We start from the raw sequence: 27,804 nt of genomic DNA, 5'->3' as shown, positions 1-27,804 counted from the left end.
TTTCCAACCTTCTGGTAGCTTCAACCTGTAAGCTACATCGCTGATCTTTTCTGAAATCTAAAAAGGACCATAATATCGCATACTGAGCTTAGGAAACAAACCTTCCTTGCCTTTCCTTTTCCTTAACTTGGCCCTTTCAAAGCGCAAAAGCACCCAATCACCAAGTGAAAATACAAGTTCATGACGGTGACGATCAGTAGCTTTCTTTTGCTTAGCCTGAGTCTTTTCAAGAGCAATCTTTATCTTCATGTATGTTTCATCCATATCTTGGACATACTTGTTTGCCTCAATATCTTGTCCTTAGTCTGCAAAATGGGCGGGACTTTCTTCCCTCCTTCCACTATCTCAAATGGTGCCTTACCTGTTGACGTATGCACAGTGTTATTGTAAGCATATTCAACCAATGGAAGATGATGTTCCCAATGTCACGTGCACATCTAACCCTATGTGTACGTGACAAGCTACTTCATGCCATCGGTTCAATTCAGTTCAGTTAGCCTAGATTAGGAAGTGATCTGGCACTTTTGTGAGTCTGTTCGCAGACCGTGCATGTCCAGACACTTAGAGTAGATGCATATCCTCTGGTTGCACACAGCATGATCTTTAGATTTCCATCAAAACCCATTAGGAGCATTTTACAGTGCAGAAAACCTATTTCCCCTATTTTAGCCAATTTTCACTTATTATTTTTAAGTGACTTTTGTTGGGAACTGGGTAGGGCAATTTTAGCAAGCAACTATATAAGTAAACCTAGCGCTAGCACTTTCTGGCAGAAGAGGCAACAGGAACCAAAGTGTTCAACAGGCACCTTCTCGGCAGGACCCCCATACCTAGCGTTTTCTGCATCAGCAAGAGACACTAGCGTTTTTCCCACAGAACCAGCCCTTGCATTTTTGCATGACAGGTTAGCCTCAGCAACAACAAGAGGCAGTAGATCAGCCCTAGCGTTAGCAGATTCCACAGCACCACAACAGATCAGCCCTAGCGTTAGCAGATTTCCCACAGCAGACAGTTTTCAGCCCTAGCGTTTTTGATTTGCAGATCAGCCCCAGCGTTTTGCAGATCCACCACGACGGAACACCAAGAAGCATCAACGTTTTCAGTTTTCAGCAGTTAGACACCGGAGTAGAAGTCCTGAACCTCGCAGATCTCACCTTCCCGCAGCATATCATTGCCGCACGGTCAAATCCAACGTAGTTTGCAGATTCAGCCCGGAAAACGCAGATTTCAGCATCTGCATTTTCAACGCGTCGTCGCATCGTCGCCATTGACATCGTCACCGAAATAGAGTCAGGATTCAGCAGATAAAGATTTGCAGATTTCAGCCATTAGCGTTTTCAGATTTCAGCCCGTCTCGTCGTCGTTCTCATCGTCATCGACATCGTCCGCAAGTCCAAGCATTGTAGAGATTTGTGCAATCAATAGTAGACCACTCTCGCCATAGAGAGTGGGGCCTTCGGAGGAGGGTTTGTGTAACAAACTGCTGACGTGTCAAAGCCTAAAGATGGAGCCAACTTACAGATGTGGCCGAGGGGCCTAAACCCTAAGAAGAACAAGTAACAGAAGAAGTCCTACCAACATATGGGGACCCCGTTCGATGGGGCCCCAAGTGACATAAAGGAAGAAAATAAAGCAGGATCCAGACACACGCAAAAACTGATGACATGGCAGATTTCCAAAAATTGCGCTGGCATGATGACGTGGCAGGCTCTACAAATTAATGTAAATTACGCTGGCAGCTTTTGCCATTGCTTTTTGGACCAGAAGCTTTTGAGTTTTAAAAGCTTTTTACTGTAACTGCTTTTCACGCCAAGGGCCTTTAAATATGAGGCTAGGGCTCATTCTCTGGCATGCTTCCTGGAGAAGGTGCAGAGTCTGGAGTACCGGCTTGTATTGTGTTGATGCAATATAAAGAAATACCGGAAGGGGCGCCAAGGTTTGGGGCCAATACTCTCTGGGGTGGAATTTCACCACTCCGTGTCGCATGTCGTCTCTCTCTTTCAGTTCAGTTGTTATTGAAGTGCTAAAAATCTGTTCTTTTCTATTGGCACGTGGTGCCCGCCTTGTAACAGTGGTATCAGAGCTAACTCCTTGATCAAAAGAGCAGAAAGAAGAAGCTAACTCCTTGATCAAAACAGTCGAAAGGAGAAGCTAACTCCTTGATCAAAACAGTCGAAAGGAGAAGCTAACTCCTTGATCAAAAGAGCAGAAAGGAGAAGCTAACTCCTTAATAAAAAGAGCAAATTGATTGTCCCTGGGAATGTCCCTCGAAATGACCCTCGGAAATTTTTGAGCTAACTTGAGTTGTTTTGCAGATATGTTATAATCGCGGACGATTACTCTCTTTCAAGAAGGGGAGATGTAACAAACTGCTGGCATGTCAAAGCCTAAAGAATGGAGCCAACCTACATATGTGGCCGAGGGGCCTAAACCCTAAGGAGAACAAGTAACAGAAGAAGTCCTACCAACTTATGGAGACTCCGTTTGATGGGGCCCCAAGTGACATAAAGGAAGAAAATAAAGCAAGATCCGGACACGCGCAAAAACTGATGACTTGGCAGATTTCCGAAAATTGTGCTGGCATGATGACGTGGCAAGCTGTATGGATTTCCACGTTTTGCATTGGTTGATGACGTGGCGGGCTGTACGAATTTCCGTAAACTACGCTGGCAGCTTTTGGCATTGCTTTTTGGACCAGAAGCTTTTGAGTTTTAAAAGCTTTTTACTGTAACTGCTTTTCAAGCCAAGGGCCTTTAAATATGAGGCTAGGGCTCATTCTCTGGCATGCTTCCTGGAGAAGGTGCAGAGTCTGGAGTACCGGCTTGTACTGTGTTGATGTAATATAAAGAAATACCGAAAGGGGCGCCAAGGTTTGGGGCCAATACTCTCTGGGGTAGAATTCCGCCACTCCGTGTCGCGTGTCGTCTCTCTCTTTCAGTTCGGTTATTATTGAAGTGCTAAAAATCTGTTCAATCTGTTCTTTTCTATTGGCACGTGGTGCCCGCCTTGTGACAGTTTCACAACATTCTGGTGTCATATTCTTCTCTCTCTATCTCTCAATCTCAGCACCTTCATTCACCGTGTTCATCGCTTTGTTTGTGTCCATTGCACTCTCTCACTAAAGGAACGGAAGGCTCTACCTTCCGTGAGTAAAAGAAACCTTGAGCACAGTTCGGAGCACTCATCTTGAGCAAAGTTCAACAATCACATCCGTTGCATCACTCAAGGAAAGAACCACAAGAATTTTTTTTGCTGTTGCAGTCGCACGTAACCCAAGTCCTCTTGGGCGTGTCGATTCCTAATCGTGTTTTTGAAGAGTGACAGGAAACCCAAGAAAGAAGGGCTTGTCCAGCCTCCCCTTATTTCTCTTTTCACTCATTGAGAGCGGACCGTGCACCTAGCAGCCGGCCAATCGACGTGAGGTGGGAAAAAGCAACCTTGGTGTGAGCGCAAAGCCGCCAAGGGGTGCGCCCGCGGGAAAGAGTAGAACTTGGGTGAAGAGCGATCCTTCTCTAGCACAGATTGCAAGCTACAGAAGAACCTCAAGACCCTCACGAACCCAAGAACCCCAAGAACCTCAAGAACTCAAGAACCTCAAGAACCCAAGTTCCTCGTGAACTTAAGAACCCAAGACTTCAGTGGATGGTCATGACCCGAAGAGGAATTGATACTTCGCATGGAGGTGGTGAGCATGGGAGTGGCGAAGAAGAGTTTTCCCCACCAGGAGGTTTTTCTGACCCTCCCCTTTCTCCATCTACGCCAAGGATTGCACTAACTCCTATGGAGGCTTTCGACAAGATGATGATGGATAGAAAGTTAGAAAGCGAAGAAAGAGTAGCAGCCATAGAGCGCAAATATGAAGAAAGAATGGCAGCCATAGCGCGTGAGCACAAGCAAGCACGCTTGGAAGCCAAAGTAAGACAAGCCAAATTGGATCGTGAGCGCGAATAAAGACAAGCAAAATTTGATCGCGAGAACAAAGAAAGACAAGCAGAATTTGATCGCGAGAACAAAGCAAGAAAAGCGATCAGTGACCAACACATGAAAGTGTTGTTGCGACTTTTTTCTAATGTGCAGGTGCAGTTTGAAAAGGAACAGGAGAAGGAGACTCTTTCAGTCTTTTCTTCTCCCAAGCATGACACACATGATTTGCATGATTATGATAAGCATGATGATTTGAATGATAATGATAAGCATGATGATTTGCATGATCAAGATGTGATTATTCACGAGCATGATGATTTGCATGATCAAGATGTGATTATTCACGAGCATGATGATTTGCATGATAATGATGTGATTGTTCCCAAGGATGATGGTTTAGTTGATACTTTTTCTAGTGAAGCTAACCTCATTGCAGATTCGACCAATCACGAAGAGCCGATCTTGGCTCTTGAGTCGAGATCCAAAGAACCCTCACAGGAAGGTTCGATAGATCACGAAGAAACGATCTTGGCTCTCGAGCCTAGGTCTAAAGAACCCCCGCAGGAAGTATTAAGTGTTCGAATGATTAGTCAGCACGCATTGTTCGAGTGTTTCATTTGTGATGTTTTCCTGTATTTTAGTCACCGTCCTTATGTGATCCCTTTTCATAGGCATGACATATTGCACGATGAACACAATTCACTCATGAATAAGCACGCATGTATGCGGATTACTCATGAAAAGATGAAATGTTTACACCCAAGGAATTCACATTCCATGTCTCTTCCTTGAGATGACACGGTATCCGAAAGAGCACACGAAGGATTGAGCATCAAGCATCGGCATTTCCTTTGTGATTTGCCACAGTTCATTGATTTAGATCAAAAAGACAAGTTTCAATTCTATTGTTTGCGTGTGTTTGATGAACGGTTTGGCACTCCGTCTATATGTTCATCTACATTGCATGCATAGTCTTTAAAGAAGACTAGAATTTTTCCAGTCACTTTACATGGAATGGGTATACCTAGATGAATCCAGGATACGCCCAGATTCACCCTTAAAGGAAAGTGCAAGGTATAGACCCATGGTAGTCACCCACAAGACAATATAACCATCAACTCCATCATGTATAGTATTGACTAAATACCACGACATCCCCACTAACGTCGTCAGTGCCAAATAGTGGGTGTAGAACTAGGTACTAACATATGCTCCCAACCACAACACGCACACACACATGAGCATACATCAACACAAAGTTCAATGTACTGAGTTTCTGTCATGACTCCGGAGATCAAGGGCAGTAATGAAGCCTAGCACTAAAAGAAGCATTAAATCGAAAAAATTAGCACAAAAATGAGGTAGTTGATAGGGCATACGCACCACAAAAGATAGAAAGAATTAGCACAATACCAACTGGTCGTAACTCGGACAAAAACTTGACAATGTGAAGTTTGCATGTCCGCCATACGACTAAAAAATATACCTAGATGAATCCAGGATACGCCCAGATTCACCCTTAAAGGAAAGTGCAAGGTATAGACCCATGGTAGTCACCCACAAGACAATATAACCATCAACTCCATCATGCATAGTATTGACTAAATACCACGACATCCCCACTAACGTCGTCAGTGCCAAATAGTGGGTGTAGAACTAGGTATTAACATATGCTCCCAACCACAACACACACCACACGCACACGCACATGAGCATACATCAACACAAAGTTCAATGTACTAAGTTTCTGTCATGACTCCGGAGATCAAGGGCAAACTCAGCCATAATGAAGCCTAGCACTAAAAGAAGCATTAAATCGAAAAAATTAGCACAAAAATGAGCTAGTTGATAGGGCATACGCACCACAAAAGATAGAAAGAATTAGCACAATACCAACTTAGCACAATACCAACTGGAATGGGTATGTTCATGTTTTTGTGTTGGAAGTGGTTTCAAGAATTTTCATCCTCGGAGATTCTTGAAGAAGGTAGATGCATGACTATCGACGAAGTTGAAAGCATTGAAGGAGCCACAGATGACGTTGTGTCACTTTCGGCGCGGCCCAAAGAAGCAAGCGTTGTAGACCTCTATGAAGTTCAAGTATCGCATGACCTACACATCAGAGTGGGCCGGCGAAGAGTCCTTTCCAGGATTCCAAACGCTGTTGGCGATCTCCCTCGACGCCATACAGTTCGGTACTAGTACCTCACTTTAAAAAGAAGGGGATGTCACGTGCACATCTAACCCTATGTATACGTCGACAAGCTACTTTATTACATGGGTTCAGTTCAGTTCGGTTAGCCTAGATTACGAAGTGATCTGGCACTTTTGTGAGTCTGTTAGCAGACCGTGCATGTCCAGACACTTAGAGTAGATGCATATCCTCTGGTTGCACACAGCATGATCATCAGATTTCCATCAGGAGCTATTTACAGTGCAGAAAACCTATTTTCCCTATTTTATCCAATTTTCACTTATTATTTTCAAGTGACTTTTGTTGGGAACTGGGTAGGGCAATTTTAGCAAGCAACTATATAAGTAAACCTAGCGCTAGCACTTTCTGGCAAAAGAGGCAGCAGGAACCAAAGAATTCAACAGGTACCTGCTCAGCAGGACCCCCACACCCAGCGTTTTCTGCATCAGCAAGAGACACTAGCGTTTTTCCCACAAAACCAGCCCTGGCGTTTTTGCATGTCAGATTAGCCTCGGCAACAACAAGAAACAGCATATCAGCCCTAGCCTTACCAGATTCCACATCACCACAGCAGATCGGCCCTAGCGTTAGCAGATTTCCCACACAACAGACAGTTTTCAGCCCTGGCGTTTTTTATTTGCAGATCAACCCCAGCGTTTTGCAGATCCACCGTGACGGAACACCACGAAGCATCAGCGTTTTCAGTTTTCAGGAGTCGGACACCGCAGTAGAAGTTCCAAACCTCGCAGATCTCACCTTCCCGCAGCAGATCATCGCCGCACGGTCAGATCCAACATAGTTTGCAGATTCAGCCCGGAAAACGCAGATTTCAGCGCGTCGTCGTCGCATCGTCGCCATCGACATCGTCACCGACATAGAGTCAAAATTCAGCAGATAAAGATTTGCAGATTTCAGCCATTAGCATTTTCAGATTTCAGCCCGTCTCGTCGTTGTCGACATCGTCAGCAAGTCCAAGCATTGTAGAGATTTGTGCAATCAATAGTAGACCACTCTTGCCATAGAGAGTGGGACCTTCGGAGGAGGGTTTGACAACATTCTAGTGTCGTATTCTTCTCTCTCTATCTCTCAGTCTCAGCACCTGCATTCATCGTGTTCATCACTTTGTTTGTGTCCATTGCACTCTCTCACTAAAGGAACGGAAGGCTCTACCTTCCGTAAGTAAAATGAACCTTGAGCACCGTTCAGAGCACTCATCTTGAGCAAAGTTCAACAATCACGTCCGCTGCACCTTACACCCAAGTTGCCACATAACATTTGAGCAGATCCAGGACAGTAGAATTTGCCTCTTCTAATTGTCCATCAGTTTGCGGATGAAACGAAGATGAGAATTTTAGTGTAGTGCCTATAAAAATGCCTTCCAGAAAAGACTCGTCATACGTGGATCCCTGTTCACTAACAATTGATTGAGGCATCCCCGGATATTTAAAGATATTGTTCATGAATATCTTGACTATGTGTTCTGGCTTTATCTTCTTCCTCACGGGAATGAAATGGACTTGCTTACTGAACCTACAAATGATAGTCCAAATCCCATCATTGCCTGTTTGCATCCTTGGAAGATCAAAGATTAAGTCCATTGCTATGCTTTTCCATGGCCTATCATGGATCGGCAATGGCTGCAACAATCCCGATTGCTTTTGCCTGTCGAATTTGACTTTTTGGCAAACTAAGCACGATCTTACAAATGTGTCAACATCTTGACGCAAAGCTGGCCAGTAGAAGAATGCCTCAACCCCTTTCACTGTCGCATCAATTCCACGATGCCCAACATAAGAATGGAACATTGACAAGTTTGCCCATCCCATGTGCTTCTCAGACAACTTCGTTTGTGTGAGAAAATATCACAAGGTTTGATGATCAGTTTGGACAACAAAATCAGCCCCTAGCAGATAGTGTTTCCAACTAGTGAGAGCATGAATTACTGCCAACAATTCTTTATCATAGAATTGCAAGTTTCTTTCAGTCTTCAAAAGAATTTTGCTCTCATATGCGACTACTCGGCCATTCTGCATTAGAACTGCACTCAGACTATGACCACACGCATCACACTGAACCACAAAAGGTTTCGAAAGATCTGGCAAAATGATTACAGGATCTGAAGTCGACTTCTCTTTTTAAGTGTTTGAAGGCTAAAATTTCCTTGGCTGTCCACTTGAAAGTAACTCCTTTTCCTTGCAGTGCATGGAGTGGAGAAGAAATCTCAACAAAATCTTGGATGAACCTCCTGTAGTAGGAACATAAGCCTAGAAAGCTTCGAATGTCATGTACGGACTTCAAGTCTGGCCATGACCTAATTGCTTCCACTTTGGCGGGATCCATGCGTACCCCATCCTTTGAAACAATGTGCCCAAGGAAGTGAATCTCTTCCAAAAAGAATTCACTCTTCTTCGCATTAATGAGTAGCCTGTTCTTACGTAACTAATTGAAAACTGCGGTCAAGTGATCCTTATGCTCCTCTTCAAACTTTGAGTAGACAATCATGTCATCAAAGAAGGTACCCACGAAGTTTCTATGTGGTCTAAAAATTATGTCCATCATTCTATTAAACGTGGCAGGAACATTTGTGAGACCAAATGGCATAACAAGAAACTCATAGAGACCAAATGTTGTCATGAATGCAGTCTTATGGACATCTTCTGGCCTAATGCGTATCTGATGGTACCCACTCTTTAGGTCTATCCTTGTAAACAATGACACTCCCTCAAGCCGATTAAGAATGTCATCTATCCTCGGTATGGGGAACATGTTCTTGATGGTGTTCTTATTCAAAGCGAGATATTCAATGCACATGCGCCATGAACCATCCTTCTTCTGCACTAAGAGTACAGGCAAACGAAAAGGGGATGAGCTGGGCTGAATCAGCCCCTTCTCTAAAAGCTCGTTGACCTGACTCATAATCTCTTTCTGCTGGGCTGCACTAACCCTGTATAGTGGTCTATTCGATGGACTAGAACCTGGCACAAGATCTATGGTATGATCCTCAGGTCTCTTAGGAGGTAACTCCCCTGGCAAAGAGTCTAAAAAACAATCACTGAAACCACTCAAAAAAGTTGACATGTCTTTATCTAAGGTAGACAAATTAGATACAACTTCAAGTACTTCTTTTGCAAAGATCAAGTACGCAGAAAGATGATTCTTTATTACAGATGAAATAGCAAAAGCAGAAACAACTGGAACAGACTCGCCTTTAAGCTTTACATCAAGGACATGAGTCTTTCCTCTATGTACAAGGGTAATCTTTTTGTTGTAAGTATCTACCATAGCATACAACCTGTAACACCATGGGATACCCAGTAACACATCACAGCCCTCAAGTGGCATAATATGAAATTCTTCCGCATCCACATAGCTCTAAATGTGCAGACGAAGATTCCCCAAAATGGGAGTAACAAGCTCTGAATGACCTGGGCATGCCAAACCTGCTTCCCCTGTCATACCCATCTCCTCTGCACGAATGCCCAACTTTATGCCAATTCTGGTGATATGAAATTTGCACGGGCTCCTGGATCAAAGAAAACTAGTACTGTATGGTCTCTAACTTTGCCCCAAGCTCTGCACAGGTCCGTGGCATCTATGTTTGGCTGGTCACCAACCAAATTTGGGACAAGTCCTGCACTCTGCTTTGGCTTCTTCCCTTTATGGTTTGACTTGTCATCCTTATCCTATGACTTCTTCTGTGGGCATTCATTTGCAAAATGTCCTTCCTCTTCACAAATGGAGCATTTCTTCGCCTCCCTAAGAGCTTTCCTTTCTTCAAAGCTTTTGCCAGAAAAATGCCTTTTTTGTCCTTGTCCTCGTCCCGAAGAAGGTTTAGACTGCTTCTTGGACGTGTCAGCTTCTTCACTGGAGGGCTTCTTTGTGGGAGGCACAGAAGGCTTTGTTGCAACATTGCCCTTGGCTGAAAACTATTTGCCCTGGGACCCTTTCGTGTGGCTATTAAATCCATCGAAATCTCCCTTCGACAAATTGTTGGCTACTCTTGCATTCTCAATCAACTGAAACATATTCATGACAGTAGTCTTTGTGCAGTAGTCCCTGATTTTCTTGGGCAATCCGCAACAGTGCTTCTCAATCTGTTCTGACAATGGCACAAATCTGTAAGAGGTGAATGGCAACAATGCGGACAAAAACTGTTTATTCTACTCTTCCAAATTCGCACACTGTTTAGCATTCAACTCGTGCCATTCTGTCATCACATCCACTTCGAAAGTGTTTGTCAGCCATGCAGGCGAAAAAAAGCTGTTTGAATTGGACCCACGTTGTTGGGGCTTGCCGCTGATTCAACAATGCGGTCCACCATTGAAGCGCATTCCCTTTCAAGAAAGTGGCAACCTTGCGTATCTTTGAAGATTCCGTGAAGTTTCCTCCAACATAAGCTGCATCGAGCTGTTGTATGAAGGTCAAAAGCCTTCAATTGGTCCTCAGTTCCTCTGAATGTTTCAAACTTCACTCCCTGCCCACCTTCCTTGTAATCCTTCGGCTTACTCAAAGGAGCGTTATTATCATAAACAGGTGCCTGTAACAGTGGTGCTCCATGATTGTTCATTCCAACACTCGCATCTACTGTTTTACCTGTCGTATCTACATTTTGTACGTATGGCTGCAAAAAACCAGCCATACCAAATTGTGTTCCAAGCACTCGAAACTAGCCATAGACACCTTGAAATCCTAGTTGGACACCCATGTTCGCGTACATAGGGTTACCCATGCCTGTTTGCATTGTCCCGAACACATTCCCTGGCATATAACCTGTGGAAGGTCCAACCATAGCTTGAAACACTAAACCACCTCCAAAATAACCAGGATAAGTATTAGGTAATGGAAGGGTCTGACGCATAGCCTGTTCATTACTCCCTTGACCATTCACAAACGGTTCCTATCCAACTAAAGCAAGTTTCTTGGATCATTGGACACCGCTAGTTGCTCAACCACATGGGCATTCCCTCGAGCATCATGAGTCCTTTGCGCATTGGAAATCTCCTTTTCCTGCAACGCCTCAATCATGCCCTGTATAGGAGGCTGAAAACCCAGTGTTGAAGCCTGTAAGAACTCATGCACCCTTGGATTGCTAGCCAACTGTTGAAACATGTCCATGCAGCAACACAGTTGAGCTCTAAACAGCCTGTCCTCTTCTTGAAGAGTTGAAGGAACTTTCTCTGTGCCATGTGAGGAAGATCCCTCTTCAGGTACTTGGTCTCTCTTCTCTGCCATAACGACAAGCTCTGTGTTGCTTTCACCCAAAACAATCCACGCTGCACTTTTTGAAGAAAAAGGGACTATCCCGTCGATGGAACCATATAACCGGCTTGTACAACGTAGAGGGCAGTACTATTTCAATTACTTGTTAACTTTACACAGAGCACTGAGAAGGAAAGAGAACACAGATGCGTCCATCGACTAGAATGTCACTGCGCACACGAGACGAACATCCTGTAGGCCCCAAAGACTGGCGCCCCTTCCGGTATTTCTTTTATTCGATTTAAGGTAGACGATCCAACCACTTAGTACAAGCTTTCGCAAAGCTGTCCAGACCTGGCGAGGGCTGAAAACGTAGGTTTTCGACCTGATTTCGGCAACATAGAGACGCAAAAACCCCTGTAGGTCAAAAGTACATGTCTAGGGAGGATTCCCTCGCTATCTGGAAGCTTTCAAAACACAGCAGGCTGTAATTCCCTGTTTCGGATTGTTTTTAGCGGAGCGAACACGCCTACGCGTGTCCCAAGGGCTCCTGCACGCAATGGGACAGTTCCCCTATGAATTGGACGAGTTTTCACGCGAGAAAACTCTCCAAACTCGCAATCTTTCGCAATGGAATTGTGCGTACTTGTGGGGGATTAGCAATTAGCTAATCCGGTTCCTATTCAGAAGGCTCTTGCCTTGGCAAACACGCATAAACCCCCCGAACTCTACATATTCATCTGAGTAGCCCAACTAGTGGGGCATTACCATATGTGCCAAAGGGGAGAGAGAGATGCACGAGAGCAAGTCATCACGCTACATGAGACAGAGAAGAAGGCAAGCTTTCCATTAAAGTTGTAGACCTGCACAGTGCACCCACTACTCACACACACATTGTAGGTCACTTTGTGAGCAAAAATCCAGCCTCGACTGAAAAATGGGCGCCCCCTCTTGGGATGAGAGCTGCAGGTTGTTCTGGTTCTGCCAAGCGTCCAGTTTGCCCCTTTGAGTTAATTCCCTAGTTCTCACTGACTTATAAAATTGTAAGTGACTTTCCGAGTGGCCAAGACTTCATTTGGCGCACACAAGCTTCCATACTCATCAGAATTCAATGCTAACTGGCCCAACCAGTCCCAAACTGATCGACCCAGACTCCCAATGTGAGAAACCTATTCGGCCGCAATCGTTTCACACTAGCCATGCAATGTCCACTTGAACCTTTTCAAGGGTTCCGCGGAAAACAAGTAAAAATAAAAATAAATAAAAATATCTAGTAATTATATACGGAAGGCAACTGGAAAAATACACCTGCTGGCGACAGCAGTCCTCAACGTTTTCAGCCCATAGCCTCGCAGTTCCGTACCTTTTTCCCGTACCAGATCCTCGTCGGAATCCACTAACGCCATCAGATTCAGGCAGCGTTTTCAGATTTCAGCCATCAACGTTTTTGCATAGCCTCATCGTCGCCGACGCGATTGCAGAATTCAGCGACAACGCTCAGTTTTCAGCCAGCCTCAACCCTAGCGTTTTTCATTTTCACCCTCAGTCTTCATTATCGTCGTCGTCGACATCTTTGGTGTCATCGTCGTCGTCAAGTACCACAGCATCTAGAAGCATTGTACCAAACCTTTGTGCAATCTAAAGCAAATACCTCTCTAGCAATAGAGAAGGAGCCCTTAGAGGGGGGTTTGGGAACCCATCTGGTGTCGTCTCTTTTCTCTCTCTCTAGCACTCTCATGCACTCTCAATCACAGTTTGCATTCCACTCGTTTTGCTCATTGTATATTCTCTCTAAGGAAGGCTCTCCCTTCCCCTCAGTAAAAGGAACCTTGAGCACTCACTGATCACTCATCCTGAGCCATACAACATCATTCCCTTCTGTTGCACAATACAAAGTATCTAGGTCTTCCTTGGTCATTCTCAGATGATTCCAAGCTATGATCACATCGCGTTCGTTTTCTTGAGTGAGCCATGAGGAAGTAAAAACTCGGTTGAACGGAAGCCACTTCATTGGTGCCTCCCTCTGTAGAAGCAAGGTAGACCAAGAGGTTTGTGCGTTACCCTTGAGGTAAGATGCCCCCCTCCGGACCTTGGAATGCTCTAAGTAGCATCCTCCGGGATATGCGATGTCAAACTGTTGAATAAAAGTGAGGGTCTTGTGGGTATCCTTAAAACCAAAAAAAGTATCAAACTTTATTGCTTGCCCACCCTCCTTAAAATCCTTGGGCTTCTTACCCTTGTCCTCCAGAAAATCATACTGGTTGGCTCTGTAAAAGTGCTTCCGCTTAGTTGAAAACATCGGCTCATCATAATCCAAACTGTCTGAGGAGGAAGAATCCTCATCCAGACCATCAAACTACTTCCAAGATCTCATGTGGGATCCGCTATTCTTTGCCTTCTTCTTGCTTTTTCTATCCTCGTCACTGAACTCGGAGGTAGAAGTCCAAGCTGTGAGAATGTCCTTCTTGGCATTCTCAAAAGTAGATCTTCAACCCAAGTAGCCCGGATAGTCTGCTACTCAGACTCTGTTTCCCTCGCCACTTCTTGGTCTTCATGAGCCTGTTGACTCGCCAATCTACCGCTTCATCGAATTCATCCTTTGAGTACACCTTCTGAGCGGGAGTCCTTGCTGTAGTCTTCTTCTTCAAGGTGGTGCGCCATTTGGAGTGCATCTCGTCATGCGGATGCTTGACCAAATTTTTGCAATGGACTCGGGAAACAATTGAAAAGTGTAGAAACAAGTAATGACACACTTGCTAATAAGCAACATTTTACTTGCAGCTATTAGAACAGGAAGAAGATATATCATAATGAAGAAAGGAAAATGAAAGAAGGAAAAGAGAAAAGATGAAATGAAGATTACAATTGATCCCAAAAGAAAAAAGAAAAAAGAAAAGAAAGAAGAAAGAGAAAACTTCAAAGGCTTTAAAGCAAGGATGAAAAGGCAAAGCCGAAGACAAAAGATGCAGGGGAGAACACTAAGATTAATAAATTGATTCTAGAAAGCTGAAGGAAATTGGTTGACCTCGATTTCTATTCCTCGAAAAGCTTATTGTAAGGCATGTCAGAGATTTCGACATGATTATGATAATTGTTACCATAATCGTAATCATAGGGGAAGAAGACGAGCCCAGTATCAGAACTGCAATCGGTAAAATGAATGCTACAACAGGTCAGGTGCTACCATGTACCTATTCTGCAACAGTGGGACATAGACAAGGATCAGCATTTGGTGTAAACATAAAGCTGAAAGAGGAATCCATGTGGTGAATGTAGCTTCTAATAACCCTGCAATGCCTGCATGGCAGTCAATATCAAGTCCCCAGCTCTGTTGAATGCAGTTATGTTGAAAGCGATTTCAAATTTTGGAAAGCAGTTTGTTTACTTTCTGCAGAGCTTTGGCACCTCTGTTGAAAACTTAGCACTAAAGAATTTTGCGCCAAATACATCCTGATACCTGAAGCTACGTTTCAGACGAGGTCTGCAAAATCCTTGCAACATTTTTTTGGAGAACCAAAAGGGGAATCTTTATTTTAGATTCAATGAGGCAATTAATCATGTTGAAGTTAAAGATGCTTAAGTTGGACACCTCCAGGGTCGCTCACAGCCCTAAAATTAGAAGAGCCTAGGAAAATGCTACCCTTCAAAAGAAACATAGGAAATTTGGAAAAGAAGTTGTATGCCTTCCGGTCTTCTATGTGACACCCTAGCATGACTCAAACCAGATACATTGTTAGAACTGATACAGTCGGCCAAGCACACAAATCCCATAATGCACACTCATATGATAAGTTCAAAGCCAGAAGAATGTTCAAAAGAGGTACATGACTTGTAGAGCACAGACCATGCAAGGACATGAAACTTTGAAAGCTCGAACCTGGTCATGAAGTCGATCAAATCATCGAAAAAGGCCTTCGCAAAATGCTCGTAATAAAAGACTTTTGCAGTCATCATGTCTAGCTGAAGAGACTTCTCCATGATGATGTTAAAGCCCGCATTTTCGATGATGGACTTAACAGCCTGTGTGTGGTTTGCTCGAACCCCGTCAGGTTTCACCAAAGCCAGAGTTCGCTCCCTCCCCGGTACTGCTTTGGATGAAAACAAAGAGGGGAAGATGAAGAGAGCCACAGTCCATACCAGTAGCGGGTATAAGCGCGCCATTTTCGTTCGCTAGTTAAGCTGTGCGGCCAGCTCAAGTACCTGTTGGTTGGCCCGTGTTTAAGATTTCCAGAGGAGGACCTTATATTGCCATCCAGGACCTTGGGTACCAGGTGTTTTATTCATTCTGTCAGCCGATTCCTCCTGATTCCCAATGCCAGCGTTCATTCCCACTGCTAGCCTTCGGATTCATATCTCTCACTCTCTAAAAGGGTGCCTGATGATTCGAACACGCACGGCTTCGGGAAGCTTCGCTAAGTTGCAGCTCTAGTAACTAACCCACCATCCACAAGACACTGCTACATACGGCAATCCATACATTACTATAAATGTGATCTGCTTCCGCAGTAGCCAGCTGAAATGTGCCCGGCTCTTAGCATCGCCAGACACCTCGTGGCCCCTCCGGGTCTTTCCCCCACTTTGACTTGTGCCTCATGGCCTTGCCTCGTATGTCCCCTGTTAAATGGACTCTGCCTCGCATCAACTGAGATTCCCGATCCTTTTCCAATTAACTTCCTACTAGTATGGCCGGGCCTCTCTCTCTCTCTCTCTTCGCGGGAGAGAAAATCGATACAAACTTGGTGGATCTTAATCATCTTCAAAAGGCCAAGATGGTAGATGAGAGCAAATTGATACAATCTTAGTGGATCTAATACAATGTTTGGGTACAAAATAAAATGAAAGAAAATAAAAGCTAAAATGAACATCAGTGATTGAGGATGCCCACATCAGGCGTTGTTCGCGCGAGAGAGAGAGAGAGAGAGAGAGAGAGAGAGAGAGAGAGAGTTTCAAATCACTAAGAAAAAAAAAAGGGACTTGTGTGGAGCTTTGTGTGTGTGTGTGTGTGTGTGTGGAGAGAGAGAGAGAGAGAGAGAGAGAGAGAATGAGAATGAGAAATGAAATGAAATGTTATATTAACCTCTTCAAAAGTCCAAAATGACTAATGAGAGCAAATTGATACAAACTTGGTGGATCTTAACCGTCTTCAAAAGGCCAAAATTATGGCTGAAGAGAATATAATCTTAGTGGAACTAATAATAAAATGTCTGGTTACAAATAAACTGAAGTAAATTAAAAGCGCTCTCTCTCTCTCTCTCTCTCTCTCTCTCTCTCTCTCTCTCTCTCTCTCTCTCTAGGATTGAAAGTAGATCACCAAATATGAAGCTACAATAGCTCAATATACACAGTACATTCACATGGTGGATTTAGCCCGGTCTTGCACATGGCATTATCAATGTGAGAGGCAATTACATTTGGACAAATTACATGATCAGGTACAACTGGGCGAGAGGGGGCATTGTCAAAAGGGCCTCTCACTCCAGCGGGCAGGGCGAGAGGGGGCATTGTCGAAAGGGCCTCTCACTCCAGCCGAAATGAAGTGCAAGGAGCAAAAAAATAGGACGAACTCACATCTCATATCTTGAAGGGAATGACCTCAGCAATAATCTCCTCACTTAGATCTTGGACTTCCTTGTCAAGGCTCTTCAAAGTCTCCTGCTTCTGCACCTCTAGGTTTGCAATAGCTTCTGAAAGCTCTTTCTCTATTCTTTCATGTGATTCCTAAAGCTTGGAATCAAGCTTTGTTGCCGTCTCCCTCTTCATCTTGTTGAGCTCCACCGTGGTCTCTGCACGTGCGGCCTTGAGAATCGCCTCAGCCTGCTCTTGCAACTTCTGGCGGTCTTGCAGTTTTGACTATGAGGTCTCACCGCTCACATCGGCTCCTACTTTCTTGAACTTCTCATATGAATCCCTGAATGCATTGCCCTTCGACACCTTGCAAACCATGAGTTGTTGAAGGTGAGTACTGGAACGCGAAGAGAGAGAAACTGAAGAGGAAGAGAGTTGCAACGTTGTTCCCAAGATCTGCGGAGAAGAGAGGAGGAGGAGGAGTGACTGACATCGCGGCCGACTACATGGCTCGCAGAAGCGCATGCCACGGAGGTTAGGGAATTTGAGAGCGCCATAGAGGAAGCCATCACTCACTCATGCTTTCTTCCTTGCAACACACACACACCCTCTCTGTGTCTCTTTGTCTCTCTCTCTCAAACGCGCACACACACACACACGATTGAGCGGAAGCTTGTGTAGTCATCAGGGCGGGAAGATGAGCGTGCAACAAAGGAGAGTCGAGGTTGTGCTGAGCGTGAGCATTGAGGAGGGTGTGGCTGTTGCGAGCTCTGCCTACGACTTACAAAGGTGGGAGCTGATCTGTGACCCGTAGCTTGACGAATGGACTCCCGCTTGAATCCTTCATTTGCCCACTACTCAAGGCACTGCCCGCTAATCAAGGCAAAGGACCCTCAATTTGTGGGGTGCAAAAGTCAATTCGGCCATGCAAGAGCCAACTCAATCTACTGCCGTGGATGATGGCAAATGTGAGCGTTGGGCATTGAGAGAGAATGGAGGCAGCATTTGTTACCACATGGCAATCCACACCTCTCATCTTTATATAGATATCTTTATATAGATATAAGATTCAGAGGGTATCAATTACTACATACTAGGTTCGTGATTTTATACAATTCATATGGAGATTCTGTGAGATTCTCTTCATGCCCTCTGCGGATTCATCACCATTGCAAAACGAGCACTGGGATTCGAACCCCTGCTTTTACTTACTTCCACTTTAATAATTCTCCCTTAACCACTCCACCGAGCACGTCACGCTACTCTGCTAGGCGATCTTCAAAACAAAATTAAATTAAAATCTGCATCCGCCTCAGTGTTTCCCCGTGGCGCTTCCTTGGCCCATCGCCTTGCTGCACCTGCCTGCCTTCGCCACTTCTTGCGTCGTCACCTGGCGAGGACAAACAGGCTTTCGCCACGCTACCTGTCTGCCTTCGCCACTTCTTGCGCCGTCACCTGATGAGGAAGAACAGGCCCCGCATCAAGTTAGATTCTCTTTTTTTTCACCTTGAATATGATTGGGTACCCCCTACTCACACCCCTTTTATGGTTTTTTTTTTTTTTTTTTAAAGGACCGTAGGACCTTATAAACTACCTCAATAAGTACGACTCCAGGCCATGAGGAATCAAATCCTCAAATTTTCCCCCTCTTTAGAAATGGAAGGTAGAGAATCGATGATGGTCTTGGATTGTTGACCCCTCTTAGAATGAGGGTGTCATTTATTGATTACGATAAATTGGTGATAATTTAGTTGGGAGGACATCTGAAAGAAGTGGCTAGTCTTTTGCTGGGCAAGCAATCCGACATGGTTAGTATATTATCCATTACCCACACCACATGGGCTTCTTTCACAAACATCCGTTGTCTCACAGACCCTCAAACGCTCAAATGAGGGGACCAAAAAGATTTAGACAACCTCTATTTTGCATACAAGGCGAACATAGTTTGCTACCAACATGGGTTATTGGCTAGCTGGTTAGAACAAGCTTTTTGTCAGCTTTTTTCACTTGAAACCAAGCATCCAAGACTTAAACGAAAGGGGGAAGAAGAGCGTACGCACAAGGGGAAAGGGGAGGAAGAGAGGAGAAGGGGGGGGGGGGGGGGGGGGGGGGGGGGGGGGGGGGAAGGATGGTCCTAACTAAGTCTCCAATTCAAGGATCTCTTTTTCATTTTGTAAAAGAAACAAAGACATGTCCATTGATGTGGCCTTTCCCTATTCAAAGGAATGAATGAATGGCCAAGAAGGTTTGTGACTCTCGCCTTGCAATCAAAATGTAAGAGATTAAAAGCCTTCACACATGAAAATCCAAAAATTGTAGAGTCAGATCTCTTTTTTGCAGCCTCAAGTTGAGTTATAATTAAGAAATTTATAAAGATAAAGTCACACATGACAAATGGCCAATATAACATGCCATTATGTTGAGTGCCATGGAAGCTATTATCACACGAATAGTGATAAAATTCCATGCATGCACAAATAGCTCAAACACAAGCACGTACTCGCATCTCTCATGTCAGGACAAGGGCAAGGCCGGATTAGGCAGTGTAGAACGGGAGTCCAACTAGGGCAAAGGGATAGGAGCTTGCTATATAGTGGGAGGTTGGGTAGTGGACTCCAAGGCACTAGTTCCCCTTGTTTCACATTGGTATCAAGAGCCAGCTAATTGGGAAAAGGCATGGAGAGCACTTTTTTCATGTGCATGAGGGCAAGGCCATGGAGCTCCCCCCTTGACTGTGCTCGACGAGCCCTTGTTGGGTGGGCAACCCCGCTTGCGAGGAGAAGGGGCCGAAACCGGACCTGCGCCAAATCTTCCCCTCTCGGGCTTGACAGCATCACGCGGGCCTGCTGAGCAATTCGCATGCCTGTTGCGAGTGGTTTCAACCCACACCCAAGGCGGGCTGAGCGTTTTCCTGCACCTCGCGCTGCATGTGTTCATGCCATTGACTGTGCAACGCTTTCTTTCATACACAGTGGCCGCCCAAACACCCTTTGGGTTAGTGGCGACCCTAATTTTTTTCACAACCAAGGGTCGGTACCCACAGCAGGGTACCCTCCCTCCCTCTTGTGAAGCTTCGGGCAAGGCTCGGCATACCGACAGAGCAAAGGCAATCCGTTGCTCGCAAACAAGGCCATGAAATAACTAGCAAAACCTAAAATTTCTGTTGCGTATACTACACATGGTCTTTTTGTAAATTACTTCAAGTCGTCTTCAATTTATCCAAGATACAAAGACCAGTGCAGTACTGGTGCTCAAGGCAACTACACCTACACTAACGGATTGTTTTCTTGGAATCCGGAGCAAGATTACATCCTCAGTGGCAATTGGAGTATCGTGTAGGGGATCGTGACTGTACAAAAATGACTTAAATATGGCACTGTGCTGGTGAATTAAGTCTTAGATTTAGGTTCCTTTTAGTGGTGGTTTGTGATGACTGTGTAAGGACGGAAACGTACTTTATACCACCTGGTTAGCATGCCTTGCACAGAGAAGTGGAAGCCCGTGGCTACTGTGACAGTCATAAACGTAAAAGTTAACACCAGAAGTGCCTTGCACCGACTGGACTGGTAGGGATTCGGTGAGATGATATCCCGATTAATGTAGGTGCTCCCAACTTGGTTGCCACTGCTCTTGATGTCAAATCAATCGTAGCACTAATTAGAAGTCCCGTGTCATGTGAAATTGACCAAGCATTTGGCTTTGCACAACAAACAATACTGTCCAAAGTAAATGCGGAATGTAAAATTGTGGAACACGTGTATCATATACACCCTAATTCACTGATCCTGCATGCACCTCATAATGTTTTCGACTGATCGTATAAGCCGAGAGTATGGAACTGGTCATACCAAAAAATATTATATTAGAAAAGAAATCGGGGCATAACGCTACCCAATTCAAAAAATGGACAATACTCTGAAAATCCACATTCACGTATGAAGACATATAACTACTGTGCCCTGCACCAACTGGAGTTTATGTCGAATCACGAACTAATGCATCATGCTTACGTTGTCGGACATGTGGACACTGCTTTTTTTGATACGTTCCTAAGCAAATAAAGCATAATGTTTGACATAGTCGCTTCCTGACCATGTTGGTCACGACGAGATCTGTTCCTACCTCTGAATTATCTTGTGCATGTTGGACCCCGTTGGTCATAATTGGTGGGGTAGACAACCTCTTGGGTTTCCAGCAAGTGAGAAGTTGATCGTGGTAGCATATTGTAAATTAATCGTGTGAGATTTTCCACTTGCCTAGCCAATATTTGGACTCATACAGCTAGCTTGCAAAATCGTTCCTCAAAAGTTTGCTAGTCCTGTCAAGTGACAAACTCCCTGGCATCCGGCAAGTTACTATCATCCTCTAGAATATCAAACACGCTCTGAGGAGGAGGTGGAGATACTCGCGGAGAGAAAGATAGATTGCCTGGGTATACATCATCCATCCCTGTTGCCATGTGGATACCCTCCGTGAGAGTATCCGGCCGCACGACATTCACATGTGAATCGGACTCCAAATATCCGAAGTCAAACATGTGTTGATCATCAATTTCCGCACTCATGGTGAAAACGGGTTGTGCGAACAAAAGAGAAAACAATACATGGAGTGTAGAAAGGCTCATAGCCATATCAAACACAAAAACTCGTAGCAGAGGCCGGTGATTAGTCGTGCTAACTCAGCCTGCGGTTGTAAAGAAAAATACATGGAGTCGAAGAATAATCTCGTAGATGTAGGATGTACCGCAACCGATAATTAGCCTTGCTAATTTTGTTCGTAGGTGAGGTTAGATGTGACTTGTGTTTTTTGTTACCTTTATTGATGAGAGCGTTATACAATCAGATTGTTGCATGCTTAAAGGATAAGCTGCACGCTACACTAAGATGCACACAAGCATGGGCACGATATATACAAGGTAGTAACTTAAGGAAAGTTCCTCAGCCCAGCATTCTCTCTCTCTCTCTCTCTCTCTCTCTCTCTTTCTTATCTCTCAAAAAGAATAATGAAAACTTTTTAAGAATCTTTTTCTACATGTATTGTTTGGGGGTCAGCATAAGCCAAAGCGCCCTAACTCTCAGCTAGAAATTGGGCAAGACGCCCTCTACATTAGTCTTCATCATTTCCACCACGGTTGAACACTAATTGCCATATAAGGGCTATGAACCACACACGCTAACTAAGAGTCATTGTCAGATCTCGGATACGACCCAACTATTGACATTCCTTGGGTGATTGTTCTTAAGATCGAACAGATCTATCCAGTAGAGTACACATCGACGTTAATGGACAAGCAAGAGTCTTGTCATTACGGATGTTTAGGGTATCATTTTTGCACAACATGTTTTCAGTCCGACACTCGAGCTAAGTTCTTATAAACTCACATCAGCTGATCTCTACCACGGATTTCAGATACAACAAAACCGTTGCGACAGCATGGCTATCCATAAGAGCTAGGCCTTTCACTAGTATGGATCTCCTCCTCTCTCTATAGCACTACGAGTGTCTATGGACGCATAGTTTTGGGGTAAGACCCCACAAGTGCTTACTGAATCACCCCATAGGCATTGAGGATCATAGTCGATCTATCCCATTTGTACTTTCAAGGAAAGAGGTCCACAATCTACCAAGGGGTAGTGGGACAAATTCAACTTTTCAAGTTGATTTCAATCGTTTTTATACACGGTCGACTAGGTTGATTACCGTTATCTACTAGTTGAGCAGATTCTATAAGGGTCTTACCAACGGGTTTGACTTGCGAAGACAACACCCAGGGTTACCAGATTAAATTTCTTTAGCTCACTAATTTCTCTTTTAGTGTTTCACAGGTCACAAAATTTTTGGTCATGTATCTTTCCAGGTGGAAAGCTGCACTGGTCATTCATATAAGTATCAGGTATTATTTACCCCAGTATAAGTATATGTTTTTGGGTTTCTTTTTCTTTCCAATTATGTTTGATTAAGTTCTGTACAAGGGATGTTTGAGCTAGAAGGCTTTCATCCAGCTTGCTCTTTAGCCGCATGACACGGTCATGTAAGAGCACAATATTTTGAGAAAATAGTGTTATTTTATCTCTTCCCTGTTCCTCAAGATGTCATGATGGGTTTGATTCTTGTTGAAACAGTTACAGACCTCCAAGGAATGGTTCTGTTTGGCACATGTTGACACATGGGATACAACATGGTTTAGGAACTCAAGGATTTCGGTTTAGCCAGTGTGGAACAATGATAATGAGGGTCCCTCTCACTCACGTCGCAGAGTGTTAGCAGCTACTTCCACACACAAGTACATCTCGTGCTTGATGGATGTCACTTTTCTTGATGTCCTTATTTGAGACATATTATACATATGGAGAATATGAGTCTCTGGGACTGACACTGGAGCCTAATGATGTGTCGCGACAAAGTTCCTACGTGCTGGTTGCATCCATTTATTAGACCGTTTTGAGCACACCGTATCAGGAACAATTTCAGTGGCCAGAAATTGTCAGATACTCAGTACAGATTTGTTGCAATGACAAGTGCTGTGAAACCACCTTAACTGAGGGTCGTTTCTACGTACAGCCAAGTATGCTAAGTTACTGAGAATGTCTCATGGTTGGTACCTAGGTGTGTCTGAACTTTCACATTATGTTATGGTCCAACTCTTGTTGAAAGGCTTTCACGTACGTTCCGTGGAAAGTCTCATCATGGAATTGCGGTTCGGATTTGTTTGTGTTAAATGCATGCACACTAGGTGTTATGGGCCTAGTGTTTAACACAGATTTGTTCAGAGTGGCATGCAAATTCATGCACTTTCTTGTTTATGCAATTTTTTGCACTGCAAGTGCAATCTCAACTGCAGATTTATTTTGAGTGTACACCCTGCTAGGTACTGGCTAAAGATGGGTGTCTATGGATGGATGGTCTAACCTCTATGAGCTTGCTCCAGTCCAACCCACTTTAAACCTAGTTGGTTGCCTCCACTCCATATCGCGTATATGGTTGGATCCTCATTGATTGAATCATGGTTTATCTCCAGTCATGGTAGACTGTATGTAAAGGTTGGGGGAAAGTACCTCACTCTTACTGCCGCTATTCATCGAGCGTTGGATGGGCAGCTTACAAGTATTTTTCTAATGCTAAAGGATCTGCTAAGAGCATACGTTAGCACAATGCATTTCGGAAGGGGCGATTTTCCTCCTATTCTAGAATTTGCTTAGGTTTTCAACTTTGAACACCTATTTGCAGTAGTTTCATAAGTCAAGGGCTTAGTAGGTGTGCTGCCAAAGTATGTTGGCATATAACCTACATTAGGGGTGAACATGTAGTTCTGTGTGTTCCAAAATGGTCAGAAGTATGACATGAGGACTCTCCCTATTCTATTTCGTAGTAGCTATGAGCTTTTTAAGATACTCACGCGAGTTGGAAATCTAGCTCACAACTTCATGGAAAGTTGCACCTAGGTTTTCTTGCATTATTCCAGTACCTTCAGAAGATCTGAAACTTGGTTATGCCTTTGGATAACTCTTAGTTGTGGTTACTCCTTTATAGTACTCAAGTGAGTTATACATAGAGTTACCATTTAAGACCCAAGTGCTTGCAAAAGGACAACAATGTTGAAAATCAAGAGGTTGCACTAGGTTTCATTGAACCTCCTCACTGCATTAAGTATCAGTTGGCTTGCGTATGGGATGCCAACACGGAAAACATTAGTGTTCTTACGAAGATACTACCACTTTTGTTTTTTAGGACAAAAACTCTTCTTTAAGGGGGGAGTAATGTCAGGACAAGGGCAAGGCCAGATTAAGCAGTGTGGAATGGGAGTCCAACTAGGGCAAAGGGCTAGGAGCTTGCTATATAGTGGGAGGTTGGGTGGTGGCCTCCAAGGCCCTAGTTCCCCTTGTCTCACATCTCAAACGCAAAAATCTAAGCTTCAATTGCAAAGCATCTATTCTTGTGGGCTATAACCTCCATTTAAAGGATTAATGACAACTTTAGCCCAAAAATAGTTTGGTAAGGTTGCATGGAAAAATATGCTACAAATTTTCTCAAATTTTACATTTCATTCTAATTGCAACTCTATTCTAGGGAAGGTTGTGAGGAGCAATAACCTTTTTCTCAATTCCATCCATGTCATAGAAATTTTGGAAGTAATTGGAGGTGTATTCTATGCCTTTATCAATCCTTAAGCACTTAACTTTTTGTGGAATAGTCAACATGTGCACTTTTTATTACAAGGCTATTTCAAATTCAAACGGTGACATGCATGTTCTGGTCATCTGAATTTTGCCAATTTGGTGCATTTTAGAAAATTAATATGGTTGCTTCGTTGCCCCCTCTTAGGCAACATTGAGACCTTTGAAGTCAATATGCAGCACTCTTGAGTTTCCTATGGATGGTTCTATCCTGGCTACTTAAAATTGCACCTTGTCCACATTGATATTTGTAGTATGTTGCATACAAACTTTTTTGAACTATTTGTACTTTGTGACTTTTATTGGTGATTACTCAAGGCATGCATGGGTATATCTACTTAAGGCCAAGTCTAAAGTTTGTGCACCTCGAGCGATTTCTTCTTGCAATGCATCCTATATTGTATTATAGCCACCTTCATTTTGCTTGAGGTGGGGAGTTTATGTATAAAGAATTCATATAAAACATATAAAGGATTTAATGCATTTCTGGCAAGTAGTGGGATAAAACACCAATGCACAAATGTGTATACCCTTCAGCAAGATGGTGTTGCTAAGACAGAAAAAAATGTCACTTATAGAGATGGCACAACATATGGTCAATAGTTAAGCTTTGCCGCTTTTTTTTGGCTTGAGTCTATTACGTGTGTTGCTTGTGTGCTACATAGGTGCCCCACTTAAGGTTTGTAGTCTATCACTCTATGTGAAGCTTCAAATGGCAAGAAGCAATCTATTTGTCACTTGCATGTCTTTGATTGTGTTGCTTATGCTTTAGTGCCTGAGCAAGAATGTAGAAAATTAGATGATAAGGTTGTGAAAATGTATTATACTGGTTATAGTTTAGAAAGTAAATGTTATAGGTTTTATCATACGCAAACCAAGTAGATCTTGATTAGTCAAGATGCACTTGTTGTGGAAGATGCATCTCAAATTTTTCTAGCATCTACAAAGGAGATGAATTTTTAGGTTGTCATATGTGTATGATGTGTTGTTGTCTTTGTTTATTATGAAAGTTTGAAGGTATGTCCAAAACATGTACAACCTATGCATGTGTCAAATGATGTTATGGATCAACTAATTATCAATGTTGATGTCCATGATAGACTTGATCAGAACCCGAGGGATTCACTAGTACCTTCCATATGGTGGCTTGTAAGTCCACAATAGGGGGGGATTTTTAGAACTCTCATAAGCGTATACCATAAGGGGTACCCTCAAATTTGGGGATGCATATAACGTGTGTAAAGGGGGCCGACGGGGGAGAGGGGGGAGAAGGGGCTATAGCTTCACCAGCCTGTAGATTTTTTAACATAATTTTGATAAAGTAGATGTTTCTTTACATTGAAAGAGCATTCAACAATTATAAATGCACTATTTAATATATTGAGGTTTATTTATGTTTGCAATACCTAAAATTGTAGCTTATATTTGTTGATAGTTACCATACATATGTGGTAGTTATGTGTGTGAACATACTTAGGACCGTCAGGGGCATTTTTTCCCTCACTAAGAGGTTTTTTCCCCCGTGCATTGTATATACGCCCATCACTCTAGGGTTAACTTATCTTTCCATTGTGCACCTAGAAATACTACTCTTTGTTGTGTGCCTTGAGCTTCTTCATCTTCTCCAAGTTGTGTGTGTTTCCCTGCAACCCTTTTTTTAACAATTGGTAGTAGAGCAAGTTGCATCCTCCTGGGCATAGTCGTCAGCGTCGCCAACCCGCCTGCTCACTTTTTCTAATTTTGGTGAGCTTTGGTGAGCATTAGTAGGTCAGAAAATAGTTTGAGCAAGCTCATAGAGCTTAGTCTGCTCAGATTTTCCATTCGGGCTCATTTCGGTCTTCGTTTCCACTATAGGAAGTACTGCGCATGCAATTTTGTCCTTTTGTGCAAAATTTCTATCATTCCTTTTTTTTGCATAACAGGTCCCTTACAGTCTTCTTTGGGTTGTGTTGTATAGCACACGTTAGTCCAACTTTGTTTCTCCTCGTTTTGGGCAATTTCCACATCAAGTGCAGGCACTCGCCCTGGTTGACAATAACACAGATGTATTCAAGATGTTCATTGCTGAGGATAAACTCAATGGGGACAATTACCCAATGTGGGCTTACATGATGCAACATGTTCTTATGTCAAAGGGCACTTGGAATGTTGTGCAGGGCATTGATGTACATCCTGATTCTATGGATGTAGGCATTGTTGAGGATGTTGTAGGTTTTGGTGGTAGGATTGCTATTGCTAGAGCTATTTTGCCTATGGCTGAGCATGCTCATTGGGATGTTAGAGGTGCACAAGCTCATGCATTAATTGCATTATTTGTGAAGCACATTGTTACTCCTGACATTCGCTCAGCTAAATCAGCTAAACAAGCTTGGGATATTCTGGTTGGTCTTTATGCAAGGTGCAATGAGGCTAAAATTGCATTGCTGCGTAAAGTGATGGAGTCAAAGAGTATGCACGAGGAAGACGACATGGAAACTTTCCTTGCTAGTATCAAGGATATAAATGAGAAACTCATTTTTGCAGGCGAAGTCATTTCACACAGTTTCCTTGTGCAGACTGTCCTTGATGCATTGCCAAATTCTTACAAGACTGTCGCTAGTACTTGGAGACTTATGACCGAAGGAAACCTTGATGTTGTCAAGTTTGATACGTTATGTACATTTTTTTTGCAAGAGAAAGAACAGGGCTAAACAATGTATGCTGAACAGGCTTTTGTTGCTGCTCAAAGAAAAAGTGGTAACAACAATG

General features: G+C 43.6%; 1 protein-coding gene across 2 annotated transcripts in view; it reads right to left on the bottom strand.

The window, feature by feature from the left end:
- LOC147431702 (putative nucleoside diphosphate kinase 5) overlaps positions 1-15,930 on the bottom strand; it is a 66,098-nt gene extending 50,168 nt beyond the window's left edge. The window contains exon 1 of one of the 2 annotated variants that reach the window (XM_086494625.1): positions 15,195-15,930. In XM_086494625.1, the coding sequence (XP_086350751.1) occupies positions 15,195-15,478 (284 nt within the window). In that variant the 5' untranslated portion in view covers positions 15,479-15,930. The remainder of the gene's footprint in view (positions 1-15,194) is intronic. The other variant, XM_086494626.1, reaches the window with a different exon arrangement.
- Positions 15,931-27,804: the final 11,874 nt, after the last annotated feature.

Source organism: Adiantum capillus-veneris, chromosome 21 (assembly GCF_014529385.1).
Source record: "Adiantum capillus-veneris isolate H3 chromosome 21, ASM1452938v2, whole genome shotgun sequence".
NCBI classification, from domain to species: domain Eukaryota; kingdom Viridiplantae; phylum Streptophyta; class Polypodiopsida; order Polypodiales; family Pteridaceae; genus Adiantum; species Adiantum capillus-veneris.
Note: the sequence above shows the minus strand (reverse complement) of the source record. Positions and strands in the feature narration are given on the sequence as shown.